This window comes from Electrona antarctica (genome assembly GCF_951216825.1).
Source record: "Electrona antarctica genome assembly, chromosome: 10".
Classification (NCBI taxonomy): Eukaryota; Metazoa; Chordata; class Actinopteri; order Myctophiformes; family Myctophidae; genus Electrona; species Electrona antarctica.
Window position 1 is genome coordinate 610,963 of NC_136791.1, and position 17,294 is coordinate 628,256.

The window sequence follows — 17,294 nt, forward strand, 5'->3', positions numbered from 1 at the left end:
CCTGATAGCGGTATGGAGCAGCTGTACTGTTAAAGGTAACGTTAAAGGTCATTTATACAGACAGTGGCGCCGTTTTCTTTGTTGAGATTTTGACGTTGATTATGTTTGCTCATGAAGCTTTCCAGAATGGTCCCCTTCCATGACCATCACCATTCCATCATATCAGAGTTTTTTGACATCTGTAACATTTTCTAAATATGAATTTAAGCACATATGCTACTTGTGTCTCATTTTACTTCAGTCATGCTAGTGTTAAGTTGTGTCATAAGTTAACTTAGTTATAACAACACTGTCTAGGGTTGCCACCTTTGAGATCTTGAAATAAGGGACACTCTTTACGCCTGCCACGGCCTTGCGGTGCAGGCGTGTGCGGCAAGGCCGGCAATAGGTTGAAGCAATAGGTTGAAGCAATAAGTTGAAGCAATACGTTGAAGTTTCCCTTCAACTTATTGTTTATGCTATCCACAACTTTTGAAGTAGAATTTTGTTTTCCAAATGAGCATAACAACAAAAAGAGTTCTGATTGTGTATCCGAGTGGTTCTTTAAATGGGCACAATATTTAATTATATTGATTTATATTTATATTAGACTTTAAAACTCAACATTATTAAACGATCAACTATAATAGTCTACTGAAATAGCAGGCTAACCTATCCCCACATCAGCAGCCAAGATGTGGGCTATTGGGCAGGTATTAGAAATACTACTGACATGACATCTTGTAAAAACACGGATAAATAAGATGATAAATAATATAAGGTCCCATACCGAATCGATCTCAGGAGATGTTTGTCAAATGTCAAATGGATTTCGCCCTTACTGGATGTTTGGGTCATGAAGAACTGAAAATGAAGAACACGAAAAGAGGAAATTACCTACCTAGGTTCTATCCTGGAGGCTAATCTTTCTGGTGATAAAATGGCCACCAACGTAATGAAAAAAGTCAACCAAAGAACATGATTCCTATACAGGATCTCCTCACTGGTCAACAAAAACACCTTGAAGACCCTAACAGGAGCCCTCGTACAAGGTTTCCTCGACTATGCATGCACCTTAGGCAGCGGTGGCCGAACGGATAGCGGCGCGGTCTTGATACCGGAAGGTTCCTAGTTCGAATCAGCCGTCCGACACGGTTAAAAATTACCACCGCTGAAGTGCCCTTGAACAAGGCATTGAACCACTACGATGAAATGTGTTCTATGAGCAGGGCCTGGCTGGAAACAAGTTCTTGAGCTTAGCCCAGATACCCTGGGTAAATATAGATTTCATTTCATTTCATTTCCTCCTGGACGGTACCACAGCACCTCAAAGGCCCTTAAAACAAGGTTCCAGACTTCCCAAAACAAACTGGTCAGGCTACTACTTGGCCTCACTCCCCGAACCCACCTGGCTGGGGGAGGGAGTCGTAGAAACCTTGTTGTTCCCAGCAGGCTAGGACTAGTCTAGGAGGTTGGGAAGGGAGGAGGGAGGGGGGGGGGGAACGGACGAGGGAGTCGTAGAAACCTTGTTCTTGTTCCCAGCAGGCTAGGCCAGAGCCTTAGATACATGGCTCTGGGCTAGTTCAGGGGTTCCCAAACTGTTCCATGTCAAGGACCCCCAAATTGACACTAATTAGCCCGCGGACCCCCCATTTGAAGAGATAGGCCAGGGACCCCTATAAGAGAAGATTTTTACAGTTCTAGCAGTGATTCTCAACCTGTTCAATTTCAAGGACACCCCAGTTTGACATGCATTAGTCTACGGACCCCCCTTTAATGACATTTCTATCTCTGGGACCCCCGATTTATATGGTAAAATCAATGTTAATTTAACTCTGAGAGTGTACACTGTCAGAGTTACAGACCCATAAGGGTCCATTTGGTTCCAAACTATCATTTAGCTGGGGACCCCCTGGAACTCCCTCAGGTACCTCTGGGGACCCCCTGGAACTCCCTCAAGGACCCCACTTTGGGAACCACTGAACTAGGTGACTATAATGACTAGCTCCCCCCCCCCCCCCCTCATCAAATGTGTAAAGTTAGCTGCAAGCAACTTAACTTTAAAGTCACATCAAAGACAGGAGTTTTTCCACAAGGTGTGTCTTCCTAAGCCTATGGTGTTATATTAATAATATATAATAATAATAATTATAATTATAATTATAATAATAATAAAGACAACTAGAAAAAGTGCCCTTCCGGGCACAGGTCTCCACCAGGAGGATAGGAGTGTGTGTGATGTTTGGCAAAATGTTTAGGAGTAATGTTTAGGAGCCTTTGATGGCAATTGGATGATTTGAGGCATTTTGTTCCAAAAATGTGTTTTGCAAAAATCAACCTGTTGGTGGCGCTATAACAGGCCAATGTGAAAAGGGTGGGATATATTCCTCAGCCTAGTAAGAAAATGTGTGAAAGATTTCACGTAAATTGTATGCTGCGTTCATGATTTGAGGCTTTTGTTCAAAACGGGGCAATCTTGCAAACTGTGAAAGCCAATTATAGCCAATTAGGATGGAATATGAAATATCGGACAGATCCGACTTGAGCACATGACCATAGAGATACTGTGTAACGATTTGTGAGATTTGTGGACAGAATCTGGAGGAGTAATATCAAAAAAGGTGTTTTACAAAAGTCAGCCTCCTGGTGGCGCTATAAAAGGCAGATGCGGAAATTGCAGGTCAAAGGTTTGTCCTTGGCCACTAGGGAGTGTGCATGCAACGTTTCACGCAGATCGGTGCAGTTTTAGGTAAAAATGTGAAAAGCTGCCTCATGGTGGCGCTATAACAGGCCGTTCTGGAAAATGCGGGGCAGAGGTTCATCGTTGCCATCCAGGGAGTGTGTGTGCAAAGTTTGGCATCGACCGGGTTAACGGTGCCGGAGATTAGCTGTACACAGACGGACGGAAGGAAGGACGGACACACACACACACGGACGGACGGACACACACACGGACGGAGTGCAAAACATACTCTCACCCCATGCCTTCGCCTGGTGGAGACAATTAGTGCGTGAAAAGTAATCAATGGAAATTAACGAAATTGTCAAATATTACCTAAGCAGGCAAAAATTGTTAAAATAGCCGGTCGCGTTGTGGGCTTGTAGATCGGCTATTTTCACAATGTTACAAGTCAAACTGAATGCAATGCCCATGTGCTTGTCAGGGTGGGGGGTCCCCAGTTCTAATAAGGTTATTATGGGGGGTCCCCAGTTCTAATATGGTTATTATGGGGGGTCCCCAGTTCTAATATGGTTATTATGGGGGGTCCCCAGTTCTAATATGGTTATTATGGGGGGTCCCCAGTTCTAATATGGTTATTATGGGGGGTCCCCAGTTCTAATAAGGTTATTATGGGGGGTCCCCAGTTCTAATATGGTTATTATGGGGGGTCCCCAGTTCTAATATGGTTATTATGGGGGGTCCCCAGTTCTAATATGGTTATTATGGGGGGTCCCCAGTTCTAATATGGTTATTATGGGGGGTCCACATTTCTAATGGCCTATGGTTATTATGAGCTGACCACCGGAGCTGAAATAACATTGAGCGGTGGTGAGTAAAAACAGAGAGAAGGGCTGGGGGCGGTGGCGGTGGTTTGCTCTTCACCGCGGCTCGTGACGTCATGTTGTAGTTCGGTGGTCAGTGGTCACCTCACCACCGAAAATCCAGACTATGAATGAGCCTTGAATCCTACTTAATTAACATCTGTGGACATTAAAGCAAACGGCATCAAAACAAGTCATTTTGATTTGGTTTTACGTTTTAAGGTGAACAATTAAAGCAAACGGCATCAAAACAAGTCAACAATTTTGATTTGGTTTTACGTTTTTCAAGGTGAACAACATCGGGCGGTCGGGCCTCCTCAGGACATCGTGCGGGCCGTAGAGGGAGGCGATGCGATCCTTCCGTGTATCATCAAACCACCATCAAACTATGACATGGAGAGAGCTGCAGTGCAGTGGACCAGGCCCGACAGGCCCGACCTGGACCCACAGTACGTGTATCTCCGCCAGGACGGAAGTTACATCCACGGAGCGGTGAACCCCGCGTACATACGCAGGGTGTCCCTGTTGGCCGAGGAGCTGCCCCATGGCGACATCTCCCTGAGGCTGTCCGGCGTGGAGCGCTCGGACCAGGGGACCTACCGCTGTTATGTTCCCTTCCTGGACATCAGCACTGAGATTAAGCTCCTTGTTGGTAAGATTTAACCTATTTTGACCCAGTGATGTAAACAGGTTTTCAATGTAATGAGTCCCAGGATGCAGGGATGGTCTTTCAGATGAGTCCCAGGGACATTTTATGTTATATGTTACTCCTTCAACAATGTTAGGAGTCATATTTTGCCATTTTTTACAAATTGCAGCATTTAACTCCCATTTCATTTTATATGGTTATAATGTGGTTATATTCATGTAGAAAACAGACAAGCTAGCAAAATAAACTAGAATAAAAAACAGTACAGTAGTGCATAGGTCGTTGTTTTATTGCGTCCCTTAACTATAAACTGCGTTTTGGGATGCAAAATGCACCCTATTTTAATCTCTGCAAGTGACCCTTTTTTGTGTTTCAAGCAATACGTTATACTTTAGCTATTGAAAAATAGCAGATCTACAAGCTGTAGTGGATATCTTTTAATATATTCTTTCAGAGCGAACGTTTTTAACTCAAATCTCATGTTTTGAGATTGGGGTCCGTGGCCAAATACAGATGATTCTGGAGCTCCTTGACATTAAATAGTTTGAGAACGACATAGAAACATGTGGTATTTAAAAAAACTGTCATGATTTAGAAAGAAGGCATTTGTAGAATCGTCTAAAAGGGTTAACGTTGGTAATGAACCAGTGCTGGTCGTGTTTTATAGAAATATAACTAAGATTTGTCATCCATGAGAACGACATCCAATCCTCCTGTATAATAATTTAACATCCATGAGAACGACATCCAATCCTCCTGTATAATAATTTAACATCCATGAGAACGACATCCAATCCTCCTGTATAATAATTTAACATCCATGAGAACGACATCCAATCCTCCTGTATAATAATTTAACATCCATGAGAACGACATCCAATCCTCCTGTATAATAATTTAACATCCATGAGAACGACATCCAATCCTCCTGTATAATAATTTAACATCCATGAGAACGACATCCAATCCTCCTGTATAATAATTTAACATCCATGAGAACGACATCCAATCCTCCTGTATAATAATTTAACATCCATGAGAACGACATCCAATCCTCCTGTATAATAATTTAACATCCATGAGAACGACATCCAATCCTCCTGTATAATAATTTAACATCCATGAGAACGACATCCAATCCTCCTGTATAATAATTTAACATCCATGAGAACGACATCCAATCCTCCTGTATAATAATTTAACATCCATGAGAACGACATCCAATCCTCCTGTATAATAATTTAACATCCATGAGAACGACATCCAATCCTCCTGTATAATAATTTAACATCCATGAGAACGACATCCAATCCTCCTGTATAATAATTTAACATCCATGAGAACGACATCCAATCCTCCTGTATAATAATTTAACATCCATGAGAACGACATCCAATCCTCCTGTATAATAATTTAACATCCATGAGAACGACATCCAATCCTCCTGTATAATAATTTAACATCCATGAGAACGACATCCAATCCTCCTGTATAATAATTTAACATAAATGAGTACGCAAATAACTAAGTACATTGGACATTTGTGACTATTAAAAAGGGTATCTTTGAAAAACAAAGAGAAGGTCCCGCACACTGTGCCAAAATGTTGCTCTTTATTGGGTCGACGTTGCGGTCGATTAGACCTTCATCAGACATTGCTTGTCTGTCCTGATGAAGGTCTAATCGACGCAGGCAGGCAGGCAGGCAGGCAGGCAGGCAGGCAGGCAGACAGACAGACAGGCAGACAGACAGACAGACAGACAGACAGACAGACAGACCATAACCATGTGTGTTCTCTCTTGTAGGGTCTGTGCGTCAGCCGGTGATCTCTTCAAATGGCTCGTGGTTGACGTGTGATTCCGGCTGCTGGTTTCCGAAACCTGCAATGTCTTGGCTGGACAGTAACGGAAACGTCATCGATCCCGCTGGACCCTCGGTGCCGGACGGAACCTCTCAACAATGCTATGAGGTCCATAGTACCGTGCCGGTGACTGGGCCTGGTCTGGTGACCTGTAGAGTTCACCTGCCACACTTCAACCACACCGTTGACGTCTCCTTCCACATCGTTGTCATCTCAGGTAGCGTTTATTACGTCACTGTTTAACTGCATTATGTCACACTTTAGCTATTGAAAAATAGCAGATCTACAAGCTCGTAGCGCTGCACCGAGTGGCGCGCTACGAGCTTGTAGGTCTGATATTTTTGAAAAATCGAAGAACCACTGACATAGAAACATGTCATGTTTTTAGAATCTGATCTCAGGTCAAAATGGGTTAACTCAAATCTTTGCTTCTGGGAGGGTCCCTGGAACTACATATTTTCAACAAGCTCGTAGCGCTGCACCGAGTGCCGCGCTACGAGCTTGTTGGTCTGAAAATCGTGAAAATGTGGCGCAAATCTTTGAATATATATATATTCTTTCAAAGCGAACATTTTTAACTCAAATCTTTGCATTTGCTTCTCAAATCCAGGCCCTCTGTAGCATCGTTATCCAATCTTACAACAGTCCACGTCTCTGTGTGTAGTTGTGTACGCACTGTGCAAAAAGCATGGAATACGGATGTGTATATTACAGGAAACTCCCGTTAAACTTTCCAACAAACTCCGGTAAACTCCCAAATTGTACCATCACACCTGTATATTACCGTATATTAACTGTACTAATACTAGTATTGTCCGCTAAACTACTATTGCACGTCTGTAATCCACGTAACTCCACCACCGGCTTCACATTGGACACAAGCGTCCCACACCACCACAGGGAGTGCTGTGCCCGGCCTTGAGCCGGTCGGATACACGGTTGTCCAGAACCGCCACAAAAGGCTCTGCCCAGGCTCTGCCATGAGCCAATTGATTGGCTCATGGAAATCCCAACACCTGCCATTTGATTACTTGGTCAGTCCTCTTTTCACAGTCTGTTTGCACTCTTCAGACATTCTCCACAGACGTTTACCACTGACGAGGACTTTCCACAGGCACTCGGTGCCGCGCTATGAGCTTGTAGATCTGCTATTTTTCAATAGCTAAAGTATAACATAATGCTTAAAACACCAAAAGGGGTTCCCGCCCCAGAATGAGTTAAACACAACATCAAGTTTGTTCGAAGCACACGTAATTACGTCAACCTGACCAATGACAGCTCCCAATTATAATGTATTAACTTTCAGAACGCTGAAAACGTCCCCCTGTTTTTGACCAATCATCATAACTCCTCATTTTCAATTCATGCACGACGTGCCAAACAGATGTACAAGCTAACAACACTGATGGATGCAGTGCACAGTGAACTTGTAGAGAGCTTGTAGCTCTGCTATTGTTTGTGCCAGCGACTGTATTGTGGCGGGGAGGGGAAAAAAATAACTGGAGCGGGAAGCCCGGAAGAACAATTACAAGAAACAAAATACACTGTCGGTGCATTTGAGGTAGCGGAGCGCCCTCTACAGGTACCGGAGCGCCCTCTACAGGTAGCGGAGCGCCCTCTACAGGTACCGGAGCGCCCTCTACAGGTACCGGAGCGCCCTCTACAGGTACCGGAGCACCCTCTACAGGTAGCGGAGCGCCCTCTACAGGTACCGGAGCGCCCTCTACAGGTACCGGAGCGCAAGCGGCAGGCTTAACCCATTTAGACCTGAGGACGATTCTACAAAATGTCTTCTAAATCCTGACAGTTTACTGAAAAACCTCATGTTTCTATATCAGTGGTTCTCATACATTTTCATGTCAAGGACCCCAAAAAATATGTAATTGGCCGCCGACCCCCATCTGAAAATATGTTGTTCTAGGGACCCCCCCCCCCAAGAAGCAAAGATTTGAGTTAAAAACGCTCTGAAAGAATATATATATTCAAAGATTTGCACTACATTTTCATGATTAACAAAAACAAATAGCAGATCTACAAGCTCGTAGCGTGGCACCGAGTGCTACGGTGCTATGACCAGCGAGAGCTACGAGCTTGTAGATCTGCTATTTTTCAATAGCTAAAGTATAACATAATGCTTAAAACACCAAAAGGGGTTCCCGTCCAAAATGGGTTAATTAACGCCGGCATTAACACACTAATTCCCGGGATTCCTTCAAAATAGGAGCTCTGGGGTGCCGGAAAGACATGGACGCTTTTACTCTGAAAGAGAGTCCGACTGAAAAATAAAAAAAAGGAAAAATGTCTGAATATTCTCCCCTCGCCTGGTATCATTGAGGATGCATTGGACGTGTACACACGTCCAATGCATCCCTCGATTGGATTCCCTAGGATGTGTGGACACGTCCAATGCATCCCTCGATTGGATTCCCTAGGACGTGTGGACACGTCCAATGCATCCCTCGATTGGATTCCCTAGGACGTGTGGACACGTCCAATGCATCCCTCGATTGGATTCCCTAGGACGTGTGGACACGTCGGATGGACGGAAACAGTTAAGCCCGGGGGGGTATAATGATTACAGTGTCATATCTGTGTGTTTCAGGGCGTTGCATTCCTACAGGGGGAGGACTAACTGGACAAGCAGAGATTGGAGTGATCACTGCACTGATCACTGCACTGCTCATTATCGTTATCTTAGTGGCAGTAGTATGCTACCTGAGGAAGCCTGCTGGTGAGTTAATTTAAAATCTACCGTATTGTGCCGAATATATGAAATCGACGTATGAAAACGAGGTCGTACTATAATAATCGCAGTTCAGCTTTTAGGCATTGGATGCCACCGTTTCCGCTAAAACCGCAGTGTTATGAATTTGAGTGTGTTCTGAAGCCTTTTGAGCTGCAATGAAAACAGTGACATCTGCTGTTTGTGGTCTCGTATTACATCACAGTCCACAGGAACATCTGAGCACTTGGTTTGAGCCAGAAAACCCCAGACATACTGAAAATCTACTGAATGTTAAACGTTCAGGTTTCTTTGGGTGCATTTGAGTTCAGAAAACCTACAAAATAAAATAAGAACATTTCAAAAACCTTTTTATACGTGTTATGTCACCATCCCTTTAATGTCTTTTCCACAAATGGGTGTTGAAAAATGGGGGTCGTCGTACAATCCGAGCTGTCTTATATTCAGCGCAATACGGTATATTTTAGTGATGGGAGAACACATCGGTATCGGCCGATTTGAGTTGTTTTTAGATTAATCGGCATCGGTTCGATTAATCAATCAGACCGATTAATTCATCGGTCCGATTAATCGGTCTGTCTTTACAGATAAACAAGCCCAAAGTAACAGCTTGAACATCTACAAGCTCACAATATTAAATATAAAGGTATTTAAGTTAAATCTGACTTGCCTAAGCCTGCAGTGCAGACACCCTGTTACATGTATTTGTAGAGCATAGAACCCGGGGAACATAGAACCCGGGGAGCATAGAACCCGGGGAGCATAGAACCCGGGGGGCATAGAACCCGGGGAACATAGAACCCGGGGAACATAGAACCCGGGGGGCATAGAACCCGGGGAACATAGAACCCGGGGGGCATAGAACCTGGGGAACATAGAACCTGGGGAACATAGAACCCGGGGAACATAGAACCTGGGGAACATAGAACCTGGGGAACATAGAACCCGGGGAACATAGAACCCGGGGGGCATAGAACCCGGGGGGCATAGAACCCGGGGGGCATAGAACCCGGGGAACATAGAACCCGGGGGGCATAGAACCCGGGGAACATAGAACCCGGGGGGCATAGAACCCGGGGGGCATAGAACCCGGGGGGCATAGAACCCGGGGAACATAGAACCTGGGGAACATAGAACCCGGGGAACATAGAACCCGGGGGGCATAGAACCCGGGGAACATAGAACCCGGGGGGCATAGAACCCGGGGAACATAGAACCCGGGGGGCATAGAACCCGGGGGGCATAGAACCCGGGGGGCATAGAACCCGGGGGGCATAGAACCCGGGGAACATAGAACCCGGGGGGCATAGAACCCGGGGAACATAGAACCCGGGGGGCATAGAACCCGGGGAACATAGAACCCGGGGGGCATAGAACCCGGGGGGCATAGAACCCGGGGGGCATAGAACCCGGGGAACATAGAACCCGGGGAACATAGAACCCGGGGAACATAGAACCCGGGGGGCATAGAACCCGGGGAACATAGAACCCGGGGAACATAGAACCCGGGGAACATAGAACCCGGGGGGCATAGAACCCGGGGAACATAGAACCCGGGGGGCATAGAACCCGGGGAACATAGAACCCGGGGAACATAGAACCCGGGGAACATAGAACCCGGGGGGCATAGAACCCGGGGAACATATAACCTGGGGAACATACAGTAGGTACGCTCCCATAAATAGAGATAATACTGTTTGGTTGGTGTCCTAATGAATTGGTGTCCTAATGCAACGTGGTCTACATTTACAGAGAAAAGTTTGACAGAGAGACCTAAATCGTCTGGCTTCAGCTCACTAGGTAAGACTCTAGACCAAATGGTAATGACTCGCTCTCGGGTAAGTCTAGACCAAATGGTAATGACGCTATGCCTTTAGGATCAGAATGGATTTATTCAAAATATATTGAAACCAGGAAAGCATCTGTCATTTTAGATTTGAGCTACGTACTGTACTGTATATAGCATTAGCTACGTACTGTACTGTATATAGCATTAGCTACGTACTGTACTGTATATAGCATACTGTACTGTATATAGCATTAGCTACGTACTGTACTGTATATAGCATTAGCTACGTACTGTACTGTATATAGCATACTGTACTGTATATAGCATTAGCTACGTACTGTACTGTATATAGCTTTAGCTACGTACTGTACTGTATAGCATTAGCTACGTACTGTACTATATATAGCATACTGTACTGTATATAGCATTAGCTACGTACTGTACTGTATATAGCATACTGTACTGTATATAGCATTAGCTACGTACTGTACTGTATATAGCATACTGTACTGTATATAGCATTAGCTACGTACTGTACTGTATATAGCATTAGCTACGTACTGTACTGTATATAGCATTAGCTACGTACTGTACTGTATATAGCATTAGCTACGTACTGTACTATATATAGCATACTGTACTGTATATAGCATTAGCTACGTACTGTACTGTATATAGCATTAGCTACGTACTGTACTGTATATAGCATTAGCTACGTACTGTACTGTATATAGCATTAGCAACATGTGTGTTTTTTTCTGAAAACTCAGGATTAAGAACAGTGGTTTAGAACAAGAATTGCAGATATACAAGCTCGCGTCACTTTGTGCCACGCTGCAAGCAAGCTTACAGTACATCTGCTATTTTAGAAATATCTTGAATCTTCTAACACAAATGTTCTCTTCTGGGGGTCCTTGGCACAAAACATTTTCAGATGCAGAGTTTGCGGTATTACAACTTTGTTTTAATACATTAAAACAAGGTTTGAGAATGACTGAATAGAATACAGACCTTAGGTCTTAATGGGTTAATAATACTTAGGGATTGCATCTGCATCCCTCCATTTTTGTTTACAAAAGATGGAAAATAAATAAAGAGATGCAAATAAACAAGTCTGTTCAGCGTTTGAATTTGTCCTCTTTGTTCTTCAGGGAACGGCCGTGTGGAAGACGTTGACGAGACCAAGGCTCAGAGCGGTATGATGATGTGTTCCCTTCTCTACCTTTTCTTTATCATAAGAACGTTATTGAAAATCAAGGTCAAAGTCGTACTATTTGTCACACACGTTACCGCAGTGAAATTTTCACCGCATCTCTTGGAGCGGTGAGCTGCAGCCAAGGAGCGGTGAGCTGCAGCCGTGCCGCGCTCGGGAACAGTTTTACTCAGTTTTATTTGAGTAAAACTGATTTGAAACAGGCGTTGACACTAAGGGTTGCCCACCTGCCCCTGGCAGCTAAATAAAACACTAAGGGTTGCCCACCTGCCCCTGGCAGCTAAATAAAACACTAAGGGTTGCCCACCTGCCCCTGGCAGCTAAATAAAACACTAAGGGTTGCCCACCTGCCCCTGGCAGCTAAATAAAACACTAAGGGTTGCCCACCTGCCCCTGGCAGCTAAATAAAACACTAAGGGTTGCCCACCTGCCCCTGGCAGCTAAATAAAACACTAAGGGTTGCCCACCTGCCCCTGGCAGCTAAATAAAACACTAAGGGTTGCCCACCTGCCCCTGGCAGTTAAATAAAACACTAAGGGTTGCCCACCTTCCCCTGGCAGCTAAATAAAACACTAAGGGTTGCCCACCTGCCCCTGGCAGCTAAATAAAACACTAAGGGTTGCCCATCTGCCCCTGGCAGCTAAATAAAACACTAAGGGTTGCCCCACCTGCCCCTGGCAGCTAAATAAAACACTAAGGTTTGCCCACCTGCCCCTGGCAGCTAAATAAAACACTAAGGGTTGTCCACCTGCCCCTGGCAGCTAAATAAAACACTAAGGGTTGCCCACCTGCCCCTGGCAGCTAAATAAAACACTAAGGGTTGCCCCACCTGCCCCTGGCAGCTAAATAAAACACTAAGGGTTGCCCACCTGCCCCTGGCAGCTAAATAAAACACTAAGGGTTGCCCACCTGCCCCTGGCAGCTAAATAAAACACTAAGGGTTGCCCACCTGCCCCTGGCAGCTAAATAAAACACTAAGGGTTGCCCACCTGCCCCTGGCAGCTAAATAAAACACTAAGGGTTGCCCACCTGCCCCTGGCAGCTAAATAAAACACTAAGGGTTGCCCACCTGCCCCTGGCAGTTAAATAAAACACTAAGGGTTGCCCACCTTCCCCTGGCAGCTAAATAAAACACTAAGGGTTGCCCACCTGCCCCTGGCAGCTAAATAAAACACTAAGGGTTGCCCATCTGCCCCTGGCAGCTAAATAAAACACTAAGGGTTGCCCCACCTGCCCCTGGCAGCTAAATAAAACACTAAGGTTTGCCCACCTGCTCCTGGCAGCTAAATAAAACACTAAGGGTTGTCCACCTGCCCCTGGCAGCTAAATAAAACACTAAGGGTTGCCCACCTGCCCCTGGCAGCTAAATAAAACACTAAGGGTTGCCCCACCTGCCCCTGGCAGCTAAATAAAACACTAAGGGTTGCCCCACCTGCCCCTGGCAGCTAAATAAAACACTAAGGGTTGCCCACCTGCCCCTGGCAGCTAAATAAAACACTAAGGGTTGCCCACCTGCCCCTGGCAGCTAAATAAAACACTAAGGGTTGCCCACCTGCCCCTGGCAGCTAAATAAAACACTAAGGGTTGCCCACCTGCCCCTGGCAGCTAAATAAAACACTAAGGGTTGCCCACCTGCCCCTGGCAGCTAAATAAAACACTAAGGGTTGCCCACCTGCCCCTGGCAGCTAAATAAAACACTAAGGGTTGCCCACCTTCCCCTGGCAGCTAAATAAAACACTTAAGGGTTGCCCACCTTCCCCTGGCAGCTAAATAAAACACTAAGGGTTGTCCACCTGCCCCTGGCAGCTAAATAAAACACTAAGGGTCGCCCACCTGCCCCTGGCAGCTAAATAAAACACTAAGGCTTGCCCACCTGCCCCTGGCAGCTAAATAAAACACTAAGGGTTGCCCACCTGCCCCTGGCAGCTAAATAAAACACTTAAGGGTCGCCCACCTGCCCCTGGCAGCTAAATAAAACACTAAGGGTCGCCCACCTGCCCCTGGCAGCTAAATAAAACACTAAGGGTTGCCCACCTGCACCTGGCAGTTAACTAAAACACTAAGGGTTGCCCACCTGCCCCTGGCAGCTAAATAAAACACTAAGGGTTGCCCACCTGCCCCTGGCAGCTAAATAAAACACTAAGGGTTGCCCACCTGCCCCTGGCAGCTAAATAACTCTAAATATACTGTCACTGTACACAGATGTACCGTGAAAATATAACGATGATGATGATATATGTACAGTATATTGAGATTGTGTGTGGATTTGAAGGTGCATGTCAAAATTTTACCCCTTTGAATGAAAATCATTTCAAACACAAAAGTAGACTTCAACAAATAGGTCAACCAAATGTGCCGTCGCTAAATGCTGTTTTTTTTTCCTTTCCTCTTCCAGTCAGTCTCTTTTCGACTGATGACTCCGCGGACGAGGAGTGATATACCTGCCAGACGAGTAGGATACAAAGGCTGAAAGGCATGCATTTAGTTACATCCCAAATGGGTGACTGAGGGTCGCGCTCTACCGCAACGGCCAATCAGCTGTCCACTAATGGTTCTCAGGTCTTGTTTTTGTCCTCAGTGTATGGATTTTGGCCAGCAGGCAGAAATGGATTTGGACAGGCCTGTCCTCGCCTTATTGTAGATACGCCACTGGTTTGTCCCGTGCATGCTGGACGGTATTTCATTGATCAACCTTTGACTTTATTTAGATTTATCGTTTATTGTTTCTGGGGGGACCAAACAGCTGCCGATCTTCTCTGTGAAGTGGAGCGAACATTAACGTTGCGTTGCGTTGCGTCTTGCGTTGCGTCTTGCGTGCTTCGTGCGTCTTACGAATTGTGTTACAGGGCACGGACAAGCAAGCCCGTGGTACGAGACTTATGTTTTTTATAATTTTATTAATGAACTTGGTATTGTGAAGGGATTGGTATTGTGAACTGCAAACGCTGTGCTGGTGGTTGAAATGAATTGGTTACGGATGTATGTATCTTTTTGTTTGTTACAAACATTCTAGGGTTGGGTGACGATACGAATCTATCGTCAATCGCGAATGTACGAGTCCAATCGCCGAATATTTTTATTAGGCGATTTTTCGGGACGATTATTTTCTTTTGCAAAATATTAGCCCAATTAACCTGTAAAGTGTGAGCAACATGTGAATCAATTTGGGCCAGCAAAGTAGTAACAGCGGCCGGGTGGAAAACCCCTCCTCCCTGGTATGCTCCCAGTCCCCGCACCGCAGCATCGGGGAACACTCTGGCAGCCAGAGTAAAGGCTGGGAGGGAACGAGCCGAGGGAGGCTACTGTACTGTAGCCTACATGTTGTTTATGCTCCGGAGTCCAGACCCATGCAGTTTAATAATATACAGTCACAACAGAATGCACACTGCTGTCTCGTGTCTCATCACAATCCCAATGCGCCACCCGTGAAGTCGGGGGGGAAAATAAAAAACAGGCTGCTAGTGTTAGTGTAGGCTCGAGGATCGTTAGCTTAGCGCTTAGCTTAGCGTGTAGCTACTGATTCAACCCACTGATTGAACTTCATCTCCGCCTGTAATCTAGGTTATTTTTTTATTGACAACGTGAACGAACCCCGACACCAGCGCTGCAAAAATAGACAGATCTACAAGCTCTCAACGCGTAGCGAACGGCGCTGCAAAAACAGGCAGGACGCGATGCCTTGAGAGCTTGTGGATCAGCCGGCGCTCCGAGGGGAGGGAGGCAAGAGTTCTCCGGGAGGAGGAGAAGTTACCAGGGCAGGCTACATGTTGCTGCGGCTAACAACACTGTCACCAGCCAGTGGTTGTGATGTTAGCTTGGCTTGCAGCTGCTTGTCCGTTCCAACTTCACTTCATCTCCACCTGTAACTTATTTTTTATTTTGTTACCCTGGCTGCGCGGCTGCACTGCAAAAATAGACGGATCTACAAGCTCTCAACGCGTAGCGAACGGCGCTGCAAAAACAGGCAGGACGCGGCGCCTTGAGAGCTTGTAGATCTGGCTTTTTTGCGACCTGTAGTGAGCTGTTCTCACTTTACTTTTATGACACGAATATATCGTCCATCGGCGATTTTTGGACAGACGATGGGCGATTGAAAAAGATTGGCATATCGCCCAACCTTAAAACATTCTGAACTGTTGACTTTTGGGATTAATTTACATATACTGTGATAAACTGAGTTATTTTTATTTATTTCTGTGGGAAGTATATGTCTCTGATGTCTTGGTACAGTGGACAGACAGTATGTGTCTCTGATGTCTTGGTACAGTGGACAGACAGTATGTGTCTCTGATGTCTTGGTACAGTGGACAGACAGTATGTCTCTGATGTCTTGGTACAGTGGACAGACAGTATGTCTCTGATGTCTTGGTACAGTGGACAGACAGTATGTCTCTGATGTCTTGGTACAGTGGACAGACAGTATGTCTCTGATGTCTTGGTACAGTGGACAGACATTATGTGTCTCTGATGTCTTGGTACAGTGGACAGACGGTTAGGAAGTGTAGCTCAGTCGTTTTGTGTGCAGTGGGTCTGTCTGTATAGTCTGTCTTCTCTAGAGAGACAGGTCTGCCTATGACAGCCTTTCTCGGCTTTCACAGGGCGGCTGTGGCTCAGGAGGTAGAGCAGGTCGTCCAATGATCCCTGGGTCAGCGGTTCGAATCCCGGCTCCTCCTGTCCACATGTCGAAGTGTCCTTGGGCAAGACACTGAGTTGGTCGGTGTGAGCTTGCCACCATTGGTGTGTGAATGTTGGAAGTGAGGACTCTGGCGTCGACTGTTCACCACTTCACCTCCCAATGAATGAACCATTGTAAAGTGCTTTGAGCACTTGGATAAAAATGCAATTCATTACTTTCTCGATCGCAAGACTGTCACTGAGTCTGTATCTCCTATATTGATACATTTATTTGTCTTTGTTTTGGGTCGGTTCACGGTGCTCATGGCATTCTGCCACGGTGTATTCTCTGTTTAGGGCCAGATAGAATTCTAGTTTACTTTGCTTTTGTGTTGCTTCTGTCCAGTGTGTCAAATAGCTTTCCCTTTTGCTGTTTTATAATTTGGTTTAGTCCAGTGGGGTTTTCTATCTTGTGGCTCTGTTTGTGTTTGTGCCCAGAGTTCCAGGAATGGAATGGAATGGATTCAGAATCATGAAAACCCCCTAGTTTGACATGTCACATGCTACTTAAAGCATAAGGAAAGTTTGACATTTTTGAAAATTTTGCCTGCCATAGGATGTTAATGAAAACAAAAGAATTGCCCAATATTGACAGCCGGTCGGCAAGTGGATTCATGAATGTATGTATAGACAATATGTTAGGATTCATGAATGTATGTATAGACAATATTTTAGGACAATAAAAAATACTATATACCACATTTCCTACTTTAAAGAAGCCTGTCGGCTGCCGGACGTTCTTTTTTTTTTTTAATCAAATCAAATTTTTGTAATATTTTGTACTTTCATACAAATAAACTACTGCTAATGGCTTGTTGTTGTCTTGATTGATTGGTGTAGTAA

The 17,294-nt window shown here is 45.2% G+C and overlaps 1 protein-coding gene across 1 annotated transcript in view; it reads left to right on the forward strand.

Moving 5' to 3' along the window:
- Positions 1 to 17,255, forward strand: part of LOC306930696 (selection and upkeep of intraepithelial T-cells protein 1-like) — a 17,339-nt gene extending 84 nt beyond the window's left edge. The window contains exons 1-7 of the mRNA XM_079511794.1: positions 1 to 35; positions 3,812 to 4,174; positions 5,977 to 6,249; positions 8,635 to 8,763; positions 10,528 to 10,575; positions 11,716 to 11,760; positions 14,173 to 17,255. The exon at positions 1 to 35 is cut by the window's left edge and continues 84 nt beyond it. Of these exons, the coding sequence (XP_079367920.1) occupies positions 1 to 35; positions 3,812 to 4,174; positions 5,977 to 6,249; positions 8,635 to 8,763; positions 10,528 to 10,575; positions 11,716 to 11,760; positions 14,173 to 14,213 (934 nt within the window). The 3' untranslated portion in view covers positions 14,214 to 17,255. The remainder of the gene's footprint in view (positions 36 to 3,811; positions 4,175 to 5,976; positions 6,250 to 8,634; positions 8,764 to 10,527; positions 10,576 to 11,715; positions 11,761 to 14,172) is intronic.
- Positions 17,256 to 17,294: the final 39 nt, after the last annotated feature.